At 39.7% G+C, this 25,685-nt stretch overlaps 1 protein-coding gene across 5 annotated transcripts in view; it reads left to right on the top strand.

The window, feature by feature from the left end:
• TRMT9B (tRNA methyltransferase 9B (putative)) overlaps positions 1-22,378 on the top strand; it is a 55,343-nt gene extending 32,965 nt beyond the window's left edge. For 2 of the 5 annotated variants that reach the window (XM_039539471.1, XM_039539472.1), the window contains exons 2-4: positions 1,441-1,595; positions 6,798-6,971; positions 11,407-12,812. In XM_039539471.1, the coding sequence (XP_039395405.1) occupies positions 1,441-1,595; positions 6,798-6,971; positions 11,407-12,431 (1,354 nt within the window). In that variant the 3' untranslated portion in view covers positions 12,432-12,812. Of the gene's footprint in view, positions 1-1,440; positions 1,596-2,822; positions 2,875-6,797; positions 6,972-11,406; positions 12,813-21,728 lie in introns of those variants that run through there. The other 3 variants (XM_039539473.1, XM_039539474.1, XM_039539475.1) reach the window with 3 other exon arrangements.
• Positions 22,379-25,685: the final 3,307 nt, after the last annotated feature.

Here is a 25,685-nt window from a genome sequence, read left to right as displayed (position 1 = left end):
TTTGTGTGCCAGTAATAAATTTTAACCTTTTTAAAAGGTCTCTTTCTATAAGTCTATAATATAACTAAAGTATTGTTGTATGTAAAGTAAATATGGTTCCAAAATGTTTAAGAAGCTTCATTTAAAATTAAATTAAAATGCAGAGCCCCCCAGAGCAGTGGCCAGGAGTGTGAGTGCCATTGAAAATCAGCTCACGTGCCCGCCTTTGGCATGCGTGCTATAGGTTGCCTACCCCTGATCTATACAATATATTACTTGATTCTTCAGGGGGGATCTCTAAACAGGCTTTAGTTTCTGCTGGCTACTTGGATAAAAAATACTAGATGATTAATGAGTCCTGTTTTTCTGATGTGGAGGAGTAATTCCTGAATAGGCCATCAGTAATATGAGTAAATATGAAGAATGACATATAAATGCTTACAACCATAACATCTTGGCCTGTAATCTCATCAGGCCTCAGGAGATAAAGAATGATGGCCTGGTGGATACATCAAGAAAAATCAAGGGTACTGCAAAAAAGTAATGGTGATGATTCAGTGGAGGTACTTCTCTGTGTCTCTGTACCCATCCAGCATGGCCTTGGGAGCACTGTGCTGTTGAAGGTGCCATCTTTGAGATGAGTCATTATACTGAGATCCTTACTAAACTGGGTAGAAAACGGAAAAAAATCGTAATTTTTGTTGAAACTTTGTTTTGATGAAAATTCTCCAACTAGCTCTAGACCATTAGAGATTGCCCTTTCTAGCATATGTAACCCACACACCTCCTGAGTGTGGTGTTCTGTCCCATCTAGTGGCACCAAGACCATTTAGAGAAAGAGATTAATGAGTTTGCTCTACAGCCTTAGCTAACAGCCAGTTAGCTTTTAGCTTATGTGGTAGAGGCTCATGCACTAAGCTCCAGAGGCCCCAGGGGTTCAATCCTGCCTGCCGACAACCGGGGTCTGTCAGCATTACACGTGGTTTAAGTGTTTTAGTGTTAATGTCCTGGCCAAATTTCAATTCTGGTAATTACATTCTGCCTACCTAAATTTACCTGTAGTTTCAATTGGAGAGAGTATTCTTCACTTTGTGCCCTAAACTATTGTGTAATGTTGCTGTGCATTGTGAAACCTCTGATGTGTTCCACCCCATGTGTGCCTGCATTTCATTGGTGAAATTATCCTGTAAATATGAATACCAGTACACATGTTGTTGCATGATGCTCTTTAGGCATAATCCTATACCCACTGAAGTCAATGGCAAAACTCCTACTGACTTCAGTGGTGCAGTAACTGACCCTATGTGATGAAAAGGCACTTTATAAATGAGTCTTATAATTTTATAAATGTGAATTTATAGAGGCATGACTTGTAAAATACTACAAACATTTACAATCTGTGCTACTACAATTTATGTTCTGTATATAATATTTGTCTATTATGTCTTATGCTGTATTCAGGATGGAACATGAGGCTACTCAGCTGGAAAATCAGCATGTACATAGTGTGTATGAAAGCACAGCCTCCTATTTTAATGACCTGCAGAGCAAAGCATGGCCTCGTGTTCGTCAGTTTCTGTTGGAGCAAAAGCCTGGCAGTCTCATTGCTGATATAGGTAAGTTACTGTATTTATTGAATGAAAAATCATATTTCATCATTTGTTTTACACATTATGTTTATCATATTTGTCCTTGAAATCTAGTGTGTAGGGATATTCTTAACAGCATATGAGGTAATGGACATACAGTCCCCGAAAATCAAATTGAGAGGAATGTCTACCCTTTACCAAAATGCATACTGTTTGTTTTCTAAAACAGTGTGAAGTTCACCTTTTCAGTATTTTAAACTTAATGGAACAAATCACTATACAAAAAATTGCCCTTCGGTCTTTCCCAAACTGAGGAAACCCAGGGGCAGATGTAGCCTCCCAATTCAATGTGTGTGGGGATGGGGGCTCCAAGGAAGGAATGGGGATGTCAGAGAGGGCCCAGGCTTGTGAGGTCGCAACCCTCCCCACAGGGAGGACGTGCCCAGTCCTGCCTCTCCCAGCCCCACTGCTGGTGGGAGCAGTATTGCTAACCCCCACCCCTGCTCATACCTCCAGGCTGTCTGCCTGGCAGGTCACCTCAGTCCCAGTGCAATGATGCCAGTCACGGCAACAGTGGGTCTGGAGCCCAGCTAGAGTGGGCAAGTCACTCCCTACAGCTCAGTGGTTTGAGTATTGACCTGCTAGCATTGGCCTGCTAAACCCAGGGTTGTGAGTTCAATCCTTGAGGGGGCCATTTAGGGAGCTGGGGTAAAAATTTGTCTGGGGATTGGTCCTGCTTTGAGCAGGGGGTTGGACTAGATAACCTCCTGAGGTCCCTTCTAACCCTGATATTCTATGATTCAACATTATTGATGGCAGGAATGAAGCCTGAGTGGTGCTGTGATCTTGTGCTCCAGGTTACAATACCCCTGACAATGAAGGCACATGCCTACAAAATGAGCATAATAATACCCCTGAGCCTGACCTGATGTACTCAGAGTACTTCTATGTATATTTTAATCAAGCCAGGGCTTATGATGCCTAAAAGATCCAGGCCTTGTGTAGAGTTTAGGGGTTTATTTTGTTTTGCCTTGTGCCAGCACAATTTTCAGTTATAATGTCTTTTCACTTTGCAAAAGCTTGAAACTAAACCTGTGGACACTTTTTACTTTGCTCTAGTGTCTCCTGGACATCATGTCGTCCAAAGAGGATGCCCTGTACATTAGGCTACAGAGTCAGGTCCAGATTCTCTAAGAGAGTTAGGCGCCAGTGGGAGTTAGGTGCCTAACTACCTTAGAGGATCTGGCATCAGTGCCACACAAATCCACCAGTTAAGGTACTAAGAATATAGTTTCCAGATGAACAGGTCAGTATTTCTGTCTGTCCTGAGCATATTTATGAGCAGTTCACCTGGTGTGAGTTCTTTGAGATGCAAAACTAATCAGTGGTGTCAGGAAAAACTGGGAAAGGAGCTGGTGGTGGAGTTCACTTTTTTTTAACTGGTCCTAATTACAGAGATCTCAGAGTACTTTTATGTATTCATTTTTTTTCTTCTTTTAAATATCTGAGTGCTTTTGAGAGTAGATATGTTGATTGAAAGCCTAGAATGCTGAAATCCTCTTTATTTAACAGGACATTTTTTTGGTAAAAAACCTTTTTTGTTTGTTTTACACGTAGCATGCGAATGATAATAGGATGGGATGTCCCTTGGTCCATGATCCTCATATTGTTCCTTCATCAGGGTAACTTACTTAGCCTTTGACCTTGTAATTTGTTTACATAGGAAAAGGGAGATAGGTCTCAGCCCACCTGTGACCCAGCTATTTACTTCCCCAGGTGGAGAGTATGAATCGAGGCGTATGACAGGTGGTCATGTGACTGAACCAGGCTCTGAGGGGGTAGAAACACAGAGACCTGTGAATAGCCAAGAGGGATGGCAGAGTAAAGTTGCAGGAAGAGAGTCTCTCCTGCAGTGATCCCAGAGGAAGGGAGTTGTGGCTGGGTAGAAAGACGCAGCTGGAAATTTTGTTTTTCCCAGGCCTTGTGTTTTTTCCAGTGCCTTAGCGAGCAGTAAGAGACAATACCTCGGGGGGTGGGGGAGCAGTCTGTGCCTTGCTTAAGAGTTCTTGGGTTTGTTTGGAACTTTAAGAAAATCAGACCCCAAGAAGGACTGTTACTAGACTTGTGAAAGCCTCTTTTTTAAGTTTACTGAGGAACCAAGGGGTAAACTGAGGCAGGGCACTGCAGAGGCATCCCAGCCATGAGGGGTGCATGTGAGGTGGCCGACTGTACTATAGCTTCATAAAAAGGAACTGCCCTGTTATTGCCTTATTACTAAATACTATTACAAATTAATGCCATGTACATACAGTATCATGGGGCGCTAGAGGGGTTAGCAATATTAAGTTTCATTCTGATGTGGAACTGAGAACCGTTTAATTAATTTAGATGGAATAAAGGGCCTAAAGAGTCAAAGGTATTAACATGACCCTGTCACTGTCTAACATTAAACAGTGTTAAAGATTTGGTTAATATATAGAGACCTCAGCCTGCTTAGTACCCTGGCAAACATACTATAAAATTCATGCCAAAGGTTAGAAACATACCAATAAAAACACACAAAAGGAAAAGAAACAAAACAAGGCAAAAAACATTGAAACTGAAATTGAGTGATGCTGCAAAACAAACTTAAAACCTATCAAATGCTCTTTTAAAGACGGTGAATATAGGGTTAGAGTCTTTTATTCTGCCAAACAGTCCTTCTTGGTGGGGAAGAAAGAGTTAGTTCTGTTGTTCAAATCTTAGTTGGGAATGATAGTCACCATCCCACTTTCAAAAAAAACTGACAGACACAAGGGGGAATATAGCTTTTGTTGAGGTTCTTAGGACATAGGGTGGCTGCTCAGTCACTGATAGATGCATTGGGCTGGTTGATCAGCCATGACAGCTGTTGTTCTGTATCCTGGCTCGCCTTTCTGATCAGGGACATCATCTCAGCTTCACTGGTCCTTCTCAGGCTGAGCAGAGCTGGATTGGCCATCTTATCTCACCATGCTGATGCTGTGCAATACAGTTGATTTCAGGGTCGGGTGAAAAGCTGAGAGCGAGAGAGGTAGGACAGGAGGAAGATAATGGGGGATGGAAAGGGACACATCAGGGAGGGGAGCCAGAGTGGGATCTCTATTATTATGTATTAGGCTGGGATCCTCACTGATGAAGTGATGATGGTCCACCTTCCCTGCAGACTATTAAGGTCTGATGTCATGGCAACAATCCTGTTGCTGCACCTGCTGTGATGGTAAAAGTTCCTTTTTCTCCCTCAAGCTTCTGTTTAAGGGCAATGGGTGGATTGGGCCATCCTCTAATTATTTTGCCCAACAATGAGGCCTAATTTCTGAAGCACTAATTTTGGTCCATTGATTTTCTGTCCCTTATTCCTATTTTTTACCAGTCATAATCTTAACAAAGTAGTTGACTGGTATCAGTAAACATTTTCTGTTTAAAGTAATTCAGTCTTTCTGTCTCCTTCTTACATCTTTTCTTAAACAATTTTATATAATAGGCCATTGTAGCAATTCATGAACCTACACCCACTTTCCATTAGTCAGGCTCACAATTATTACAACAGAAACATTTGTTGGTAGCACAATAGTATTTTTGGTTCCCTTATTCCAGAGTATGCATTGAGATTATAAAAACTCTTCTGCAAAAACTACCTTTCAAGTAACTGAATTAAAACATTTTAATCAATATACACACAATTTACATTTTAATCGAGTGTTCATGCTACGAACATAATAATCAATTATACTTTTGTTCTGATTTAACAACTCCCACTCTCTTATTAACATGCATATCTTAATTTTTCATCTCATATTTTCTTTGAACTGCTTTAATATATTAGTCTCTTTCATTTCTCTTGAGCATTATTCTTAGGAATAATGCTGGATTTTTGCTCTAGCAATGTGCTCTTTTTTACCACTTTGAGTGTTCTGCTGTTCTCTCACAGTTCTCTCACAGTTACTGTGCTGTCTTTGTAGATAATGTTGCACATTATCAATGAAAGCAGCAGGGCTGCAAGCTGCAGTGCTGTTTCTAAAGATAACTCAGGCCTTTAAATTTAATTACTAAGAATAAAATGGTTCTCTTTGCCTAGCTGTTCCCCTGCCTCTAGGGTGTAAACTTTCAGATACTATTCTCTACCACTGACCCATAACTGTGCTGAATGTTTCTTAATCTAATTTTGAAAAGTGCCTGTAATGCATATGGTATTGAAGAGCACTCTGAATTTAGAACAGCACTGATCCTTAAATATTTCTTAACATACTTCCAGGTAGAAGACACATTCTATAGATGCCAATTACACATACAAATGTGAAGTTGTAACTGATTAAAACAATAACAGAAAGAGAATGTGCCTGTAACACTGAAATAATTCTCCGTTGCATAGAAACCATTGAACTTCTGTCATTTTCAAGTCTGTGTTTGGAGATTAAAATTGTCCTCTCTCATCTGTGCTGCAGATCCGTATTCAGCAGTCTGGGGCAAATCCTGCCCTCTCCTCTGCAACCACAGAGATCTCACTGGCAGTAGAACTGTTGCACAACATGCAGGGCAATATTCCTAGGTTCCTGGAGGGTGGCACATATGACATGGAGCTTACTCAACAATGGCTACAGGGTGGAGATCAGGGACAGGGCTGAAGGAGCCACTGCTTCATTGATCCTCCTGTTTGCTCCCTCACTCCTCATGAAGGGGCTGCATTAGGGATGTGTGCAGTAGCAGCTGCTCTGCAGAGTAGTCCATGGGTTGTTGGGGGAGGATTCCTTTCTCCTCTACCTACCCAGCCCATCCAAAGAGAAATCCATTGCACGGTCTAGTTTTTAGGGTGTAGTTGCATGTGCAGTATTTCCATTGACATCAGAAGAAACTTTGTATCCTGAATAAATATATACATTGTGGATTGAAGAGGAGAATTTTGGCCTTTAATTTTGTTCATGATTTATTGATGATCTGTACCACTGTGCCATGAATTTACAAAGCTTTCATGTTGCTGTTATAAATACCGTTCTATGTCTGATGATGTGAATATATAATTTTACAGAGACAAAATTATTTCAGTGGGAATGAAGGAGGATCATTGCATTTTCTAGGATAGTTTTAAAATTAAAAGATTTACAAGACTAGTTTGGCACAAAGTGTTTTCACTTTTCCATGAGGGATGAGAGGTGGAGTGAAGGAATTGCATAATAGGTTGCTTCCTGTGTAATAAAGCTTATTGTTTTGTAGGATGTGGGACTGGAAAGTATCTCAATATCAACAGTCAGGTGTTTAATCTGGGCTGTGATTACTGCGAACCTTTGATAAATATTGCAAGGAAGAAAGGCTGTGAAGTCTCAGTATGTGACAACCTTAATCTTCCCCTTAGGGATCAGTGCTTCAATGCAATCATCTCCATCGGAGGTAAGAGAATACACTAGAATGTTTGTTCAGTTCCAAAATAAACATGAAATATTTTGGATAGTTTTTTCAGTTGGTTCTTACATCTCATTGTCATGGTTATTTTTAAACCATGCAGCTATCTTTTAAATCTTATAAAATGGAGTTTCATGATAGGAAACTTGAGAACGAAAATGTATTCAGTTTAATTTCATAACAATGACATTGACTAGGGAAGCACCATTTATTTTTGTGGCCTTGTACATACTAGGAAAAAAGGTTTGTTTTTAATGTGTGTTAACTAATGTGTGTTAAAATCCTAGTGTAAGCAAGTCAAGTTGTAATTTTAAAACATGTAGCTAGTCAAGGCAAACTCTTTCCCGGACTCCCCGGGTCTACCTTGACCAACAACATGTCAAATCTATAACTCACCTTAACAAGTGTGTTAAGAATATGCATTGTTTCTGGAGCAGACATGGGGTAAAAGTTCAAAACCACCTAAGGAACTTAGATGCCTAAGTCCTGTTGAGTTTCCTTTTTGAATATATTACCCATGTCCTCTTGTATGTATAAATATAAGAGGAACAGATGAGGGAAGACATTTTGGATGATATTTTTAACAATATTCTTCCCTGGATTTATTTTACAGTGTTTTTAGTACTAACCTACAATGGTATTATAGTGTGCCATATTACCACCACACAGCAGCTGACAGGTTCTTATATCAAAATATTGAAATATGGAAAAAAAAAAACTGTAGCCCTCTCCTCCAAAGTTTGTCTTAAGCTTCCTTCCTCTTCTCTCCCAGGTGCTTGATATCACTAATATTGGGAGTGGCTTTTTCCCTTCCTTTTGCTGGCTGGGTCTTGGGTTCTTTTCTTGATGCCTGGTGTCTCCACTCAGAGTGATTTCTCCCCATGCTTGAGAAAAAGGGTGCTGCCCCTTGAGAAATCCATGATGATACTACAAGCTGACAAGAAGGGTAAAGCCCAGAACACAGGGGACAATAAAGTAACTAAAACAAACCCCAGCAAAAGTAATAATACCCCTAAATAACAGCATAACAAAGGAGAGAACTTTATTGGGAAGAGGAAAATAGGATCTGAGGAAGAACGTGATTAAGGTTAACTAATAATTAACCAGCATTTATAAATTAGCCAATTCCTCATCTCCTAATGCTCACAAACTCCTCCCTAATGCTTACCTGAGGTGGATGGTATGGTTTAGGTTGTGAGTCCTCAGATGGGGTGTGCAGGTGCTGTAGTGTGTGTTGCCCAGCTTAAACAAAAATCACTTTACTTGTTCTTCATCCCTAATTGTGGCAGAGCCCTCTCCTGACTTCACTAGGGCTCAGTGGTTCCCTGGTTTGGAATTGTCCTTGGGTCTTGGCTGGCTTTTGGTAGCTGATGCCAGCTTCAGAGCTCTCTCTCTCTCCCTCTCTACCTCTCCCATCTATCTACCTATATGCTGGGCACTGCAATGCTAGAGCTACCTGATCCATGCAGCTAGCGTCTCAGAACAGTACAAAAACTGTGTTTGGAGGAAGAGAAAATTTAGCAGGAACTCCATAAGCTGTGCTGTCTCTCCCTTAGCTTCCCATCCAAAATCAAAATGCCCTCTCTTTTTTGGGGGCAGGCTTCCCTTTCCCCCATTAACTTGCTCGGGACTATGCAGTCCTGATGTGTCGTTGGTCCTCTGGACTGCTTGTCCAGATTACCCCATGCCTCCATACTTGGCTCCAGCAGGGTTTTTTAGTTCCTTCTGTACCAACCCTGACTCAAAGCATTCTGGGAATGGTATCAGAGGGCTTTGGTAGCCATCTTAGTTGTAGCCCTTTGGGAAGACCCCTAGAGGCTCAGACCAGACTCCAGGAACTGGGACACCCAAGTTGATCACTCTGTGGATATGTCTACACTGTAATTATACACCCATGGCTGACCCAAGTCAGTTTATTCAGGCTCACAGCACTCAGGCTAAAGGGCTGTTTAATTGCAGCGTAGATGTTCTGACTCAGACTGGAGCCCAGGCTCTGGGACCCTGTGAGCCCAAGTCAGCTGAAATGGGCCAGCCGCAGGTGTTTAATTGCAGTGTAGACATACCCTACATTACCACCAAGAAATTACTCCATATGCGGTGAGTAAAATGCATTGCCACAAAAAAATACATGCTTCAGTATGCTCAGAAGCGTAGAGGACAAGAGACTGACTAACATGCTAACAGGATTTACCTCTTTGCTTTCACTTTCCTACTTATAAGACAGTAGGCCAGATTCAACTCTCTGCTACCCTGGCATAATCCCACTGATAGCAAATCTATCTCAAAGAGCTGCCTGCTTATATAATATTTATGTCAGTTGTTATCCTGTCAGGAATAAATGTGCTAATCACATTTTTGTACATATAACAATAATGAATGTTAAGCCTAGATGCCCTGAGATTTGGTGTACTCATGTTCATCTAATTCCAGACTAATTGTTCTTCCTTCCACTTTTGGAGATTGGAAAAGATTTGTGTAATGGATCAAATTCTCTTCTGGCTGACACTGGCAGAATCCCATTGACAAAACACGTATGGCTATGTGACCACCAAGGGGATGATGCCATTTTAGCCAGGAAGAGAATTTGACCCATTACCTGAATCTCTTTCAGACAGGGACTGCACAGATTGTGTTGGCTGATTATCTGTTCCTGGTGATAGACAAAGATCAGATATCCATCCTGATTTTTTCAGTTCTGTCAGTTGCCTTTGATAACATTTACCAGGAGGTGTTGTGAAGATGTATGGCCTGAAGTGTCTTCAGTATGAGACATTCACTTTGCTCTATGTCTCTGTCTCATCTGATCCCAGTGTCTAAGAAACTGAGCTGGTTGAGGCTTGATCTATATAAGAGTGAGACAGTACTGACAAGGTTGGGGGGAGGAATAGTAGAACCCCTTATTGAGGGACCATGTTCACTGTTCGTTACTAGGTATAATATTGAGTCCTCAGCTGCTCCTTGTTGTCCAATTAACATCAGTAGGGTTTTATCATTAGCACTTGGCAAGAAGGTTGCACACTCATTTGCACATCTTAACCATGTTTTTGACAAATTAAGACAACTAACTGGGGTGAGATGCACATATGATGATTTCAGTGTGCTTAACATGGGGCTACACCTTAAAACCAGTCAGAAATTGTGGCTAGTTTAGAATATGGCAACTCAATAAGAAGCACATTACTCCTGTACTCTGTGAACAGCTGATTTCTGGATGAAATTTAAGGTGTTGGCTTTTATGTGTAAATCCCCAAGTGGTCTGGGTCTTTGCCTACCTCAGTCTGTCTCTTATACTGTGTGATATGTTAGCAGATGTGAACAGGTGAGGTTCTTGAGCCAACAGAGCCCTTGTTCAAATTAGGGTAAGGCATTCTCAATGATGTGCTCTCAACTTCCTTTCCTTATTCAACCAAAGCCTGGAAATAGTGGCTTTCAGGTCATGTTGCAAAGCTTGTTGGTTCTCCCAGGCATCTTCTGTAAAAGAGGAGAGTAGACTCAACGGGCAATTCAGTTCATGGAGAGGGGTTAACATGTTTTTAGTTCATATATTGTACAGATTTTTCATTAATATATTATATATCCACCTGGAGGTTTGGATAGACATACTTTAAATGTACCTAAATTAAAACATATTATTCTGAAGTGATATTAGTTTAGTATTCAGTCATCTTTGGTTATCATCCTCCAAACAATTTGCATATTTGAGATAGTTTAATTTAATTAATCAGAAATCCAGTGGTTGAAGGGGCAGGGGAGTCTCAACTAGCCACTCGTGGCTAGAAGTGCTCCATTCAGGACATGATTAAGTTGAGATCTGGGCAGAGGATGGAAATTCCATTTCATGAAGGATTTTGAGACCTCACAATTTGGCTTTGTTTCAAATAGGAACAAACCTGTAAAATTTCTAAATTCTTCACAGAGGAAAATTCTGAAAAAAATTCTTGTTCTGGATTGATTGACAAGTTTTGTTTTGATTTTGATTTAAAATGTTATAGTACAATATTAAAAAGTTTAAAACAAAAATTAATTCAAAAATGAAAAATCAAAATGTTTTATTTTGAAAATGTTGAGATTTTGACATTGTTGGAATTTTTTCAGTTTTTCTCCAAAGTGAAATTTCTGCAAAATTGACATGATTTTGCCAATTATTTCTATTTTGATGGAACTGCATTTTCTGATGGAAAGTGATTCTATCAAAGTTTTCTGACTAGGTGTAGTTAAGGCACATTGTTAGGAAAATATGGAGAGGGTTTGTATTGTTATTACCTTCTGCTGTATTTGTTCTGTGGATAGATGGAGGATTTATGTTTCCAGCAATGTCAGTTGAAATCTTTCGTGGGCACTAAATTAACTGAAGATTATTTTAAAAAATAAATAATGTAACAGTAGCAATATTTAAGTTGAAATGCCTTTCCTTCCTTCACAGTGATTCACCATTTCTCAACTAAACAAAGAAGAATCAAAGCAATAAAAGAAATGGCAAGGGTGTTGATACCTGGAGGTCAGATCATGATTTATGTTTGGGCTATGGAACAAAAAAATCGTCGCTTTGAAAAACAAGACGTATTTGTTCCATGGAATAGGGACTTATGCTCCCGGCTTCTTTCAGAATCAAATCAGTTTGGACATAAGAGTGATCTTGAACATACTGTAAAAAAACACCCACAGCAACTAGTAGGCTCTGAATGCAGCTACCCAATTAATCTTAAACAGGAACTTGATACAAAAACTTCCCACAGTACAGACCATTGCTTAGCCAAAACCTGCTGCATGAAAATGTCTGAAGAAGAAGAAAATCGATTCTATAGTGCTCTAGGGAAATCTTTTCGTTCATGGTTTTTCTCCAGATCCCTTGATGATTCAACCTTAAGAAAGAAAACTGAGAAGGTGAAATCTCTGAAGAATGTAGGAGGATGGGCAAACAGTACCATATCCATTCAACCGTCAAGACACTGCAGTTTAGACTTAGGTCACTGTGGGCCATTGTTAAAAGAGCAAAGTTTAGATGATGATGAAGTGTTTATGGAAAATGCATCTGTCAAAAAACCACAATGGATGACAGCCTCAGGTGTAATAAGGGATTTAAATGAAGAACACCATGGAGTAGTTCAGAGCAAGAATGAAGAAACATCTTTTCTGAGTGGTCCTGTGGAAGACGGGGACAACAACTGTACTTATAGTAGAGATGAAGATGGTAAGTCTACCGCTAGCAAACTCTTTCAAAGAACTTCAACAACTGACTCCACTGATTCTATTTTGGATGAAGCAATGGCTGTTGAGGACCAGGTTGTTGACATATTGGATACAAAAGCCTTCATGCGTTATTATCATGTTTTTCGGGAAGGAGAGCTATGCTGTCTACTGGAAGAGAATGTGCCTGAGCTTCATATTATTAGTTCTTGCTATGATCATGGAAACTGGTGCATTATTGCAGAGAAAATAGCAAAATAACTGCAAACTGAGCAAATAAAACAAAACTTTGAAAATTGAAAACTTTGAACACTGCTCCTTGAAGGTGTTCTGTGGTGGTGTTGTAATTGTGCAATATAAAATGGAATTTGAGTCTCATGTAGTTGTGTTCCATCCATTTCTGATTTTATTTTGTATGTATCTATAAATACTGTGTATAAGAATGTAAAAGGCAAACAACAATACTTATGTTTTGTCAAAGACAGGCTTTTAAGAGTTTTATATTGCTTTTAGCAAACGATTCAGTTTTTAAATGTACTTTTGTATTGAAAAATAAACAAAACATTTTTATAAGATAAGGATCAGGGCATCTTTTATGAGAAATATTTGCTCAATGTAAACGTAAAGCTTGGTAATGCAAACACTTAAGCATGTGTGTTAACTTTACTCAGTAGGGTCCTGATTCAGCAGTCCATGCTTCTTCAGCAAATAACTTAAGGACATGCTTAACTTTAAACATGTGCCTAAGTCCCAATTTGGATACATGCTTTAAGTTAAGCACATGTTTAAATACTTTGGTGAATTGTGGTCTTCAGGATGGGCTACTCATAGGCATAAATGTTTGCATGATCAAGCCGTGAATATTCTGTGCTTTGTGCTTAGCATTCTGGAGCAAATGGGACATCTGCATTTGTTCAAGATTTTGGGTTTGTTTTTTTTAACAATCTAGTTCAGGAGTTCTCAAACTTCATTGCACCACGACCACCTTCTGACAACAAAAATTACTACACGACCCCAGGAGGGCGGACCGAAGCCTGAGCTCGCCCGATCCCTTCCACCCTGGGTTTGGGGGCCAAAGCCCCACTGCCATGGGGTGGGAGGGAGGGAAGCCAAAGCCCAAGGGCAGCAGCCACAGGCAGGGGGCCTGTAATCTCAGCCCCACTGATCAAGGCTGAAGCCCTCTGGCTTTGGCCCCAGACAGTGGGGCTCGGGCTTTGGCTTCAGCCCCTGGCCCCAGCAAGTCTAAGGCAGCCCTTGCGACCCCATTAAAACGGGGTCATTACCCACAGTTTGAGAACCGCTGATCTAGTTTATGCCTCAGAGCTAACGGGTTGAGACTGAATCTTATGTATTCTCTACCACAAATACATTAATTTATTTTCTAAAGTTTTAAAAGTTTTGCTTATGTGTAAATACTGTTCACTGAGACTAATTTTAATAACTGTTATTTACAAAGAGTACAGAAAATCAAATGGATTTGAGGTGTACATATTTTTGAGATAAACATGGAAGCACTATGTGAAATTAGTATAATTCTAGTGCATCTCTGCTTAGTTTAAAAGACAGATTTATCTGTAGTATTGGATCAGCTTATATACTTAATGACAATATATACTTTCTTAAAGGTATCCTAAGAAATGTAGAAGATATGAGTCAAGTATGTGAATAAAACATTATGAATCAAAGAGCAAAATCCTTAAAATACGTCTTCCATATTTTAAATGGGACATTTAAAAGGTCCCTGATGCCTCTAGGTGCTGGAAACTAAGAACCATTTTTCAAAGGACTAGAGGATAACTCTGATGTCTTGGGCAGATTTCCCTCTCTTAGGTCTGATCTACATCTAAAACTTAGGTCAACCTAGCTATATTGCTCAGGGTTGTGAAACATTTCATGCCCTGTGCAATTGCAGTTAAGTCGACCTAACCCCCACTGTAAACACAGCTAGTGGAAGAACTATTCCATGGACCTAGCTAGCACAGCTCAAGGGGGTGGATTTACGATAGTGATAGAAAAATCTCTTCTGTCACTGTAGTAAGTGTCTACATTACAGCGGCATAGCTGCAGCACTGTGGCTTTGCCACTATGGTGCTTGTAGTATAGATACACCCTCAGTAAAATACTACCTACACTCTGTGGTAAATTTTCTTGCTGAGCACAGTATCCAATATTATTTAATAGGCAGCAGGTTTAAAACAAATAAAAGGAAGTTCTTCTTCACGCAGCGCACAGTCAACTTGTGGAACTCCTTACCTGAGGAGGTTGTGAAGGCTAGGACTATAACAATGTTTAAAAGGGGACTGGATAAATTCATGGTGGCTAAGTCCATAAATGGCTATTAGCCAGGATGGGTAAGAATGGTGTCCCTAGCCTCTGTTCGTCAGAGGATGGAGATGGATGGCAGGAGAGAGATCACTGATCATTGCCTGTTAGGTTCACTCCCTCAGGGGCACCTGGCATTGGCCACTGTCGGTAGACAGATACTGGGCTAGATGGACCTTTGGTCTGACCCGGTACGGCCTTTCTTATGTTCTTATGTTGTGTTCAATCACTCACATTATACTAGATTAGCCCACTGTTACAGTGAGCAGTACTTTGCTCCTTAAGTAATCTGATTGATTTCGCTGGGACTACTTATGGAGTAAGGTGCTACTTAGCAGGGGTAAGGGTATCAGAATCTGACTTTGAGTCACTGAGTTCAGCACCAAAACTGTAATTGACATCAGTGGGAACAGGACTGAGACATAATGATGGCTCGGTTTGCATATGTCATCAGTGCGGGTCTAGGACCAAATTCTGCATTTGGTCAGTGAAGTTACTCTAGGCCACATCCTCAGCTGGTGTAAATTGGCATAGTTCCATTAGCTTCATTGACTGTCCCTCTGTATTTGCAGCAGTTTAACTGAGTGTTATAATTTGACTTTGGTAATTAAGATGTCTGACTAATTACTCAGTAAAGAACTTGAGATACTGCGTATAAGAGGAGTTTTAACAAGAGCAAAACTACTGTAATGCTTTTAAAATGTTTCCCATTCTACAATATGTACATTCATAGCTTTTAGCTTGTTCAATCACAGACCCTGATGGAAGTAAAAGTGTAAATGTTTTATATGTAACTGCCCCGGATATAAAGTTTAATAATATATTATATATATTCTTTTGCTAAAATTTATCTAAATAGACTGACCTCCATGGTTTTTCTTATTGTACAGTTTCTGTTCATTGTCATTTTCACCCTTGCTCTCTCTCTAGCCCAATGATTTTTTTAAGTATTTATCCACAGTGGAACAGTCATTGGGCTGGAGAGAGACTGAGATTGATTCTGTACCCCAGTGATCAGGGCACCCGCCCTAGAAGGGGGAGTCTCCAGGTCCTACCACTTTTTCATTATTTATCCACAATGGAACAGCGTCAACAGGAAAGACAGAGGAAGCCACACCTCAGAATATACCATATCTCTGTGGTCAGTGCACTCTCCTGAGAGGTGGGACACACCTGGTTAAATTCTTTCTCCCCCCCTGGAAGAGAGGGTGGAATTGAACCTGGGTGTCTCCCACATTCCAGGCCTGTGTGCTAACCACTGGGTAAAAGTTATAGGTGGCACCACCACCAGCTCCTCCTCCTGCTGTTTAGTACCGAGTGAGGCAGGCTCCAAACTCATTCCTGAAAGACTTGCCTTAGGTGCATAAGCGACCTGACTCCAGGACAGTGATTCCTATTTGTTAATCACTAGCAGAGATAGGCACCTGCCTGCAGCAAGGCTTAGCACACCTACTCTGGTTGGCATCTCCCGTTGTCTAGCATGCCGGCTTTTTATATGCATTCTTAGGTGCCTATCTCTCCCCATGCATTGTATAGGGAGCCTACCTGTCTAAAAGCTTTGTGGACTGCAGTGATGTTCTTGAGATTTTCTAGGCACCTAAAAGTTAGGCATGCTGACTCTCAGCATTGCAACACCCAAGTCCCTTTGTGAATCTCACCCTATGATTCTCTCTTATCATGAGAAACACGACATTTCCAAAAACCCACATGTGATCCCAGTGCTTATTTGCTTAGGATCATAGCTTAATGTGTTCAAACACATGGTGAATGCCATAGCAAAGCTCATAATTAACATTAAATAAGTACAGTTCCTGTACTGCTTACCAAGATAAAACTCTCAGTGATGTCAGAACTGCAGGATTTGGCCCTTAACAGGCAAAAGTGAAGTCTGGATTTGTGTCTTCTGTTTGGTAAGAGAAAGTTCTAGAAGTAAAATTCTGGTTCCATTAAAGCCCAAAGCTCCCATTGACTTCAACTGGTTCCTAGGTCACCAACCTGTCCTTAACTGTACTTTGAGATATCTTGATCAAAAGAGGAAAGATGCCCAGTTTCCTTCTGTTTAACTTAATATTTAACGTTGTCAGTCTGAATTGACTGATAATGGCTGCTATTTTAACTCTTAAAATGTATAATTTAAACTGACACCTGCAATAAAAAACATATTACAATTGAACAAACTTATTTTTGATGGAACACAAAAATACAATATTTGATAAATATTGTTTTGCCTTTTTTGAGTAAATGTTAATATTTATACGTGCAAAAGCTATTGTTTTTCTACAAAAGACAATTCATTTACCTTCAAATTGAAGAGGGCAATCGTTTTAAAAGCACAAATGGGTTATGAAAAGCTATAAATTTTGTAAAAGTGTTCATCTGTGATAAGTGCTAGTATTCATGTTATTTGTGTGTATACTTTAAAATGATACTCAGTTAAGAGATATGTAGTGTGTTACAGTAGCACAGGATTGATAATGGACAATCTGACTGTGTTCTGATTAAAAAACATGGCCCTGATCCTGCAATTACATCCATTCTGAATTGTACTGACGTGTACTCCATTGACTTGAATGGGTCATCTTTGGAGTGTAGGGATTTACTTGTGTGATGCATTTGTAGGCCCATATTTATATTTCAGTGCAACTTGGATGTTTCAGTGTTACTAGTTAGATCAAATATACAGTTTTATATCTCTGTTGTGAGTTCTTGTTATGCTTATCCTGTACTAATCCTGGCAGCTACTCATTATTGTAATTTGAATCTGCTGTGTTTAAATACTACACTATAATAATTTCTTAATCCACATATTAAAACTACAGATATTAACCATCATTTGGCTGAAAATAAATCTTGCTCCATTGAAATATTATTTACTGGAAACATTACACAGTTTAAGATGCATTAATAAAGATGTTGTTATCCACTGGAAACAGTGTCTGGGAAAGTTCTTACTGCCTGTCAAATCAGAGAAGTACTTTGCTGTTAGAATCACTCAGTATTAATTAGAACTTAGCCATACTTGCACCCATACGCTCTTATCTGCAGCACTTCAGAACCGATCTCTGAGGCATAGGAGAAAGATTACTGAGGCATTTCCTTGTCTACATACAGCTTTTGTACCAATTTAAATCAATAGAAAAACCAGTTTAGTTAAATTGGTGATTTTACTGTGGGAGAGGAAGAGGGATAATATGTTTGAGTTATTTTCTCACATTACAATGGCCCCGGGTAAGAGTGACCTAAGCTGTTGACTTGTCCCTGTCTATAATCATTATGGAGACATTGATAGCAACTCCATCATTAAGGCTGAGTTGAGTTTTGCACATAAAGCATGGTTTCAACCTCATAGTTTTATATTAAAATACTACATATTCTCCCCAGAATTACAGCACTTATTCTCTGAATACAGAATGAATATTCTGAGATTTACAATTTAATCTGTCAATTAGTTTAAGAATTCAAATTAATTAAAAATGGGCCCTTTAAGAAATTTAATACCCAGTCTCTGTGTATTTGCCTCTCCTAATGTCTGTAACAGAATAACACTGACTCTTCAAACATCCGTTATAGTTAAAACACATTGAAATCTTGTGCATGGGCTATATTTGAACATATTTCTAAGGGTTAATGGCCATTTCCTCACATTATTTTCATAAACAAAAGTCTAGAGAGGCGAGATAGCTCAGTGGTTTGAGCACTGGCCTACTAAACCCAGGTTGTGAATTCAGCCCTTGAGGGGGGACCACTTAGGAATCTGGGAAAAAATCAGTACTTGGTCCTGCTAGTGGAGCCAGGGGGCTGGACTCAATGACCTTCCAGTTCTAGGAGATAGGATATTGCCATTATATATATATATATATTTTTTTTTTCTCCTGCTAAATGCAAGATGTATAATGCTTGGCACCATATGTGGGATAAAAATCAGACTGAAAAGTGTAGCTCCTGACAGAAAAGATTTTTATGTACACCCATCCCCATTAATCAGGCTTGTGTATGCCAAACCCCAATCAATCAGCCCCTGCATCCCTGGAAGGAAGCATGCTCAGTCACGCTGGGAGAATGGAGCAGGCTCAGTCTCAATTACATTCAGGTCCTATGTGGGGATGGAGCATACACAGTGCAGATGGAATCTTCAGAAAATACAACTGCCAGATTATTACTAACCTCTACCCAGTAAGTACAAGCTGTCATTCTCAGAAATGTATAACCTGGTTAAATTTGAGTGGATTTTCAGGGGACAACAAAAGGCACATCCTTACCATCAGGATGATGCCTTGGCAAATGTCAAGTACTTTCTCCAGAGTACTGAGGTGCTACAGCTTCTCAATGAACTGGTTTTAAGAATTTTTAATGTGGACAAAACAACATATTTTCCCCAAGCCATGTTCTAGAAAATGGCAGAACCATTTCTGCTGTTACCTTTCCAAAAAATTCAACATGAATCTTAGAAATACATGAGTGTGGACAGCTCCACTCCTTCATGCTATCTCTGATCTTGTTCATAGTAACCACAAGTTTAGCATTTTTGTCCCTATCTACCTTTTTCCTATTCTCCACTAAGGTAGCTAGACACATTAGTTCTTTCTCATGAATCTGTCTCTCAAGCTAATATGATTATCTATACGCTCCCAGTCACTCTATCTCTGTCCTTTCCTCAGCCCATAGCCATTGGCTCTCTTCCAATCTTGTGCCTTCTCTTGTACCACCAACTCAGTTTGATGCTCAGTCAATTAAAGTATACCTGCCATTGTGTTGAGAGATGGCGATGCTCTTCAAAGATGTTCAGAGCAATCTAAGGGCCCAACTCTCCTTTGCCTTTTTTACCTGTCCAATGAGAATGCAACAAACTGCCATTCTCATTTAGTAGCATACTTCATCCACTTTGCACAGCAATAAATGATTACTTAAAATGCAAGACAGTAGAAAATCAGGATCACTAGAACTCTGATCCATCACAAGGCTGGTGATGATTCAGAGGGTGCTTGTTAGACTATTGGTTCCCATTCTCCACCCCAAACACTTCACCTTATGTTCCTTTCTACACAGATCTGTACAAGGGGCATGCTACATTCTTCCTTTCAAAAAGCCTAGATAATTCATTGTGGGTTTGATCCCAGGTATATCAGTCTTGTTTGATCTACCTGCAATTTAGCAATCCACGCCAGTTTACTTTTTTATCGCCTTGTCTCTCTGAAAGCCATAATATGGAAATAATTTATAAGGGAAGAATCTCAATAATATGACATGAAAAGTTAGAAGTACAAGACTTCAGAGTAATTAGATCGCCAACCTGACATGGAAAATATGTCAGAAGAAAAGAGACTGTAAATTTTACTATTAGTGCTTTGGATTTTGAACAATTCTAAGAGATTCCCTCTTGCCCTGTAACATTGTACATAGTGTTCTAAACTCTTTTTGCTGAAGCACCTTCAGTTTAGTGAATGCTGTGATGTAGAGTGCTGGTATGGTGATAGAGTGCCCTCTTCTGGAGAGAAAAATGTAATTTGATTGTGTTAACTGCAAGGAGGATGACTGGCTTACTGTGTGCTAGGTTCTTTAGGAAGCAAAGAAAAGGCATGGTCCCTGCTCTGAGAATCTTATGTATTCATTTTAGATTTGCTATGAGTAAGAGCAGAAAAAGAGAAAGGGAGGGGAATGAACATCTTTTCATCCTCTAGTCAATTAGCAACAGCACATGTTTTCTCAATATACCAACATGGAATTCTATTGAAACACATAGATCTAAGCTAATGGCTAGATAAAATGTGATAAAAATAACAGAGTCACTCAGACCTTGTGATAGAGTGCTGACTCACCTGCTAGCTTCCAGCACTCTGATCACTTAGGCACCAATCAGTTCCCTTGGAGAAGGCTGATTGGAATTATGCAGCTAATTAGCTGAGCGGGCTGGGAGGGCTGATGAATCAATTAGCCATCAGCTGATAGTTTACAAGAAGGAAGGGGGCGGTGGAGGATTTGGGTTAGCTAGTACACGCTGAGGTCTTGCTAGTCTTCCCTGGTCCTATGGGAAAAGGCAAGAAACATTATGTGACTGTACTGGTGGTGTTGATGGGAATATAAATAAATCCACATGATGTTGCCACTTACTGGACAGTGTCTGACAGGTTTGTGGGACATTAGATGATGGGGGTGAAGTGTCCCTATTATAGACCTCTAATAGGAGTCTTTGAAATGTGATATTCTCCAAGGTATCTTTCTCAGTGTCTCCTCTATTTGGCTGGCAGTGGAGAGACTGTCCTGGTATGTCAGAACTATTGAGAATAAAACAACTGATCTGGAATTGTGCCTGCTTCCTTACCATGGGACCAACAAGAATGGTAGGGTTAATTGCCAATCTTTGGCTTGGGCAAAATACTCTTGCTGCCAGAGGCTGAAGTAGTCCTTTGGAAAGATCATATGCTCTAATTTAGATCAAGCATAGCCATTCCGTTCCAGATTAAACCTTACTACAAAAAACGATGGTGCCCTGATAGCAGTGTGGGGCATTAGTCAAAGCCAGTTTTTAGTATGTCTGAGAAAAATGCAGGAGATGAGACATTGATGGATTTAATAGAAGATGAGACATTGATGGATTTAATAGAAAACAAGACACACGCAGCATCCCCAGACTGCTTTAAATTGATGTTTTATTCGATGGCAAAGCCTAACTAAGTCCTGATCCTGAGAGATCCTTGAGGACTAGAAAGTCCTTTTCAAGTTAATAGCAGCCAACAGTACACAGTACTTCCTGGGATCAGGCCCAAATTGCCAGTTGTAGAAGGATTGGATGTCCCTGCACAGAGGGCTATTGGATAATTTTTTTTTTAAATATGACGAGATCCTTTAATTTTTTTCAACAAATATTGTGTGTGTGTGTGTGTGTGTGTGTGTGAATACAGACAATGCTCTTGTTCTTTTTTTCCACACTAAATACATCAGATATCTGAGAAAAAATAAAAGTTTTTCTGTGCTTTGTAATATATTTGTTATTGCTGCACAGTAGTAATTAGAATTTATGAATGGTACATGGAATGTTTAAGAAACAGGAAGTATCAATAACCATGAAATGTTTAATTCATTGTAAACAAGGTTCCATGTTATGTATCTGGAGAGATATTGTACATTTAGGCTATAGTGACAGAGTGCTTGTTTTAATAGTAAGTTATTTTTAACTTGACAATGACACTAGCTTTATGAAGTGGAATATTAACTCTGGATTTTGCCTTTTTGTTTCAGATTAGATTTTGAAATAAACAAAGGTCCCTGGAAAGTTCATTTCAATATATACTTTAATTCAACCAACCTAGTAGTAGAACATATCTTTCCAGTCATCCTGGCCCCAGGCCTTACACAGAGCTGTTACCACAAGTGCCAATTCAGTGCTACAGGAGTAACAGAAGATTTCTAAAACTGAGCTATGCAACAAATAGGGCCTAATCCTGTTTCTGTTGACTTCAGTGGGCTTTGGATCGGGCCATAAATGGAAATTTTGCCATAAAGAGCACTGGACCTTCATTCAGGATGCAGGCTGTCCTCAGATTCACCTTTGCTTTTGATATCATATGAAGGCTTTAAAGAAATCATGAAGCTATTTATGATTGTGCAAAGAAGCTGTTCAGATGCGAACTGAATTTATAACCAACTGGTCTATGAAATATTAAACAAACTATTATTGTTCCTTAACATGCTGCCTAGAATGAGTGCTTCAACCTGCATGATGTGTAGGGACCTTGTGGAATGTATTAGGTGCTGGTTAATTGAGAGTAGAAAGAACTCACTAGAGTCAAAGAGCTGAAGAAAAATATGAATGTTTAATGCTAAATATCCAAAAGTGATTTAATACCACAGTTAAATAGATAATTTAAAATGTAATATTCCTATATCAAAAATTGAAACAAAAATGCTTTCATGTACATTATTGTGTATATTAAGAGAAATTCTTTAATTACCAATGAACTATTCTATACCTTTTCAGTCATAAAATTATATATGTATCTGTACAAAACAAGGAAATGAACATAAAGAAATAAAAAAGACAAAACACATATTATAGTAATGTCTGTCTTCCTAAAATTCTCTCTCAGATAAGCATAGAGTAGCTGTACTGCCAGTTATCTCAATTTTATTGGGATTCTTGAGGTATTTGATATTTTTATTGAAACGCTAGCCTCTGGCATCATCTAATTAGATGAGAATCTCAGCTTCCACTTCACAAAAAAGTAAGGTTTTTTTTAGTTTTCATAGGTGTGGAGAAAATCTTGAAAATACGGTCCCAGGGTACTCCAAAGCCTAAAATAACCAGACAAAATAAAGAAGACAATGTTTATTATATTTGTTAATCTTGCCAAGCTTGTGATTCTGGAGGGCTGCCCCATGATTTTTGAACACCTGGGATTGGCAATGTTGGTAAGGATGTGAGTGCGGCTGCAGAGACTAAAGATTCACTTCCATTTTTGGAAAGTGGGGCTCTGGAGTGCAAGCACAGATTGGGGCACAACAGACTACTGCAGGTGACAGGCTCTAGTTCCTGTGTTCTAGGGTGTTTAAATAGGTGGAGGATGTAGGGTTCTCAGGTGTAATTGTTAAAAACTGCTCCTCTCCCTGCCTTGATGAGGAGTACAGCATGCTGCCTTTATAAGCTTATTGCTGTGCTTTATCTAGCCTGGCCTCTGTGCATTAAGAGCCAGATCCAAAACCCATTGAAGTCAATGGGAGGCTTTCCATTGACTTGAATGGACTTTGGATCAGCCCTGCCTGTCAAAGAAATCGCTGGTGCCTCCTCCAAAATAAATCCCTGATTCTGCACTGAAATCCATGGGATCCCCTGCATGATCCTCACTGCAGGACTGGGATCAAAATTTGGATTAAAATATCACTAACAACAGCTAAATATATCAGACATTGAATTATTTTCTGTATTTTCATTCTGAAAACCCTAAACATCAGGACTATAAAATTATACTAAATCAGGTCCTAGAGCCCAGATCCTCAATTCCTATGGGAGTTAGGCACCTAATACCTTTGGGGATATGGGCCTGGTAGGTCCTTTCTATTGTGATGCTTTACAATTATTTTAAGATGCTGTGTCCATGAACAATCAAAGACAAAGTCATATAAAGGACCCATATGTTTTGATGTAGGGTCAAGTAGACACTTGGCATTACAATCTCCAGGTGGGAAGGAACCTGAAAGGAGAGGAGAACTCTTAAAAGTACTCAAGACATTTGTGATATTTATTTTAGCTATTTGTATAGTGCTTATCATTGTCATATCTGTGTGTATTAGAATTATATGTGTTTATTGCTTATGAAAATTGATGGTGTGACATCCCCGAAGTCCAAAATCTCTATTTCCCTACCGTAGCAGTAGAAGCTACTCTTTTCAAACTGCATGTTATCAACTGACAAGGAACAAACACTAAGATCTCCATTTTCAAAAGTGCCCCAGTAATTCTGGGTGCCTCCGTTTTCGGAGCCCACCTTGGGACACCCAGAATCTGATTTTCAAAGGTGTTGAGCACCGTGTCTCACTGATTTTAAAACATTGCATTGTTAGGAATGCTGTGGAGTGTAAGGTCGAGGGTCTATATACAGTTTAACTCTATACATGAGCTTTCAGACTGGGGAAAAAAGGGTGACCATTCTCTTTCAAGCTATGCCCATGAAACAAGCTCCACCCATGTGAATCCCAGAATGAGACCCAACTCACAAAATCTGCAAAATTTATTTGTGTGAGCTGCTTGGTTTCACAGGGCTCCTGGAGCTTGGCTCCCCCCTCAGGAGGACTTGTACATGCCCATGGACTCTGCTAGGCTCCTTGGACTTAGATCCTTCTTGAATGGGGGAAAATAGTAAGTATTGGTGTCTCCTAAACACCATGCAGTTGTGCAACCAAAATGAGACATCACTCAGGAAACTGTGCAGATCTGTAACTCTCCATCTCCTTTCTTGCACGAGGAATGAAATAGTTAACAATGTTGAAATTACATTATTATCATTGGACATCTCAGTGGACTCCTCACTAAAATGAATGAGGCTCTCAAAGCTATTTTTCAAGTATCCCTGCAGACACATCTCTGCATCGGTTATACTTGTTACTTGTTTTTCAAGTATTCTCTGCAACTATAACAGCTGGAGGCCTACTACTTTCTTTTAAATGAAAGCTGAGATTCTGGAGGAAAAGATAAGCTCTTCAGAGAAGTGCCAGTACAGCATATAGGTATTATGTACTGGCTGTTTCCAAGCCCTGGTATACTTTGCTGAAACTTTTTTTGCTCTGAATTTGTTAGGTGGAAGAACAGAATGTTTTAAGGTGAAATTTTCCTAACTACGCCAAGGTCATTGCTAATACTCTCACAAGCAGAATAACGGAAGGTTCTGTTAGAATTTTAATTACCTATGGATAAGATTCTCCTGTGTTTGTGTGTCATCTCCCTTTGTGAGAAGAAGTAGAAAAGATTGTGAGAGTAGGGGAGAAGTATTCAGAGATGAAAGGAACAGAAGAGAGAGAGACTGTTTTTTTAGGAGGAAGAAGGTAGCAGCTAGGAAAGTTCCTGACCGATCCAAGAAAGCAGACAGTCAGAAAGAAAGAGAAAGAAATTAAATAGAAATGGGTCAAAAAGAAAGAAATCCAGGACTCAAGTGTGAATATGAATTAGAAAGCAGGTGTAGTTCTTCAGCTAACTAATCTATATGCCACTAAGAAAACAGAAGTTAAAAGCCTGTACTGGGTGTTATGAGAGGCAGCTTCCCATTCATAAGAGGGAGCTGCAACTAGAACCTCCAAGGCCTGATCTGTGCAACATCTTGAATAACAGGATGTAGAACAGTCAGCATCAGGACAGAGGCCAGATCACAGAGACAAAAGATAAGGAAGGAGTCCATACTGCAGCCCTGTTTGTAATATGATATATGGAATATATGGAATAAAAGTCTGAGGCTGTAACGCCTCAGAGATTTCTGTGTCTTATTGACAGAACTAGAACATGGTGCCAGAAGTAAACGTGCCCCTGTAAGGACAAAGCAACCAGCAGATCTGATTGTTATACTTCCACAATCAGCCAGAATGACACAAACCTCAGTCTAGGCAGGAAGCCTGATGCTGGTCCTTGGACCGATGGACATGGAAGGAGATATCTTCAACAACCGGCTGTTCTGCAGTGCACAATGGGAAAATTATGAAATTGCCACGGGA

The sequence above is a fragment of the Mauremys reevesii genome, linkage group 5, assembly GCF_016161935.1.
Source record: "Mauremys reevesii isolate NIE-2019 linkage group 5, ASM1616193v1, whole genome shotgun sequence".
NCBI lineage: Eukaryota > Metazoa > Chordata > Testudines > Geoemydidae > Mauremys > Mauremys reevesii.
Note: the sequence above shows the minus strand (reverse complement) of the source record. Positions and strands in the feature narration are given on the sequence as shown.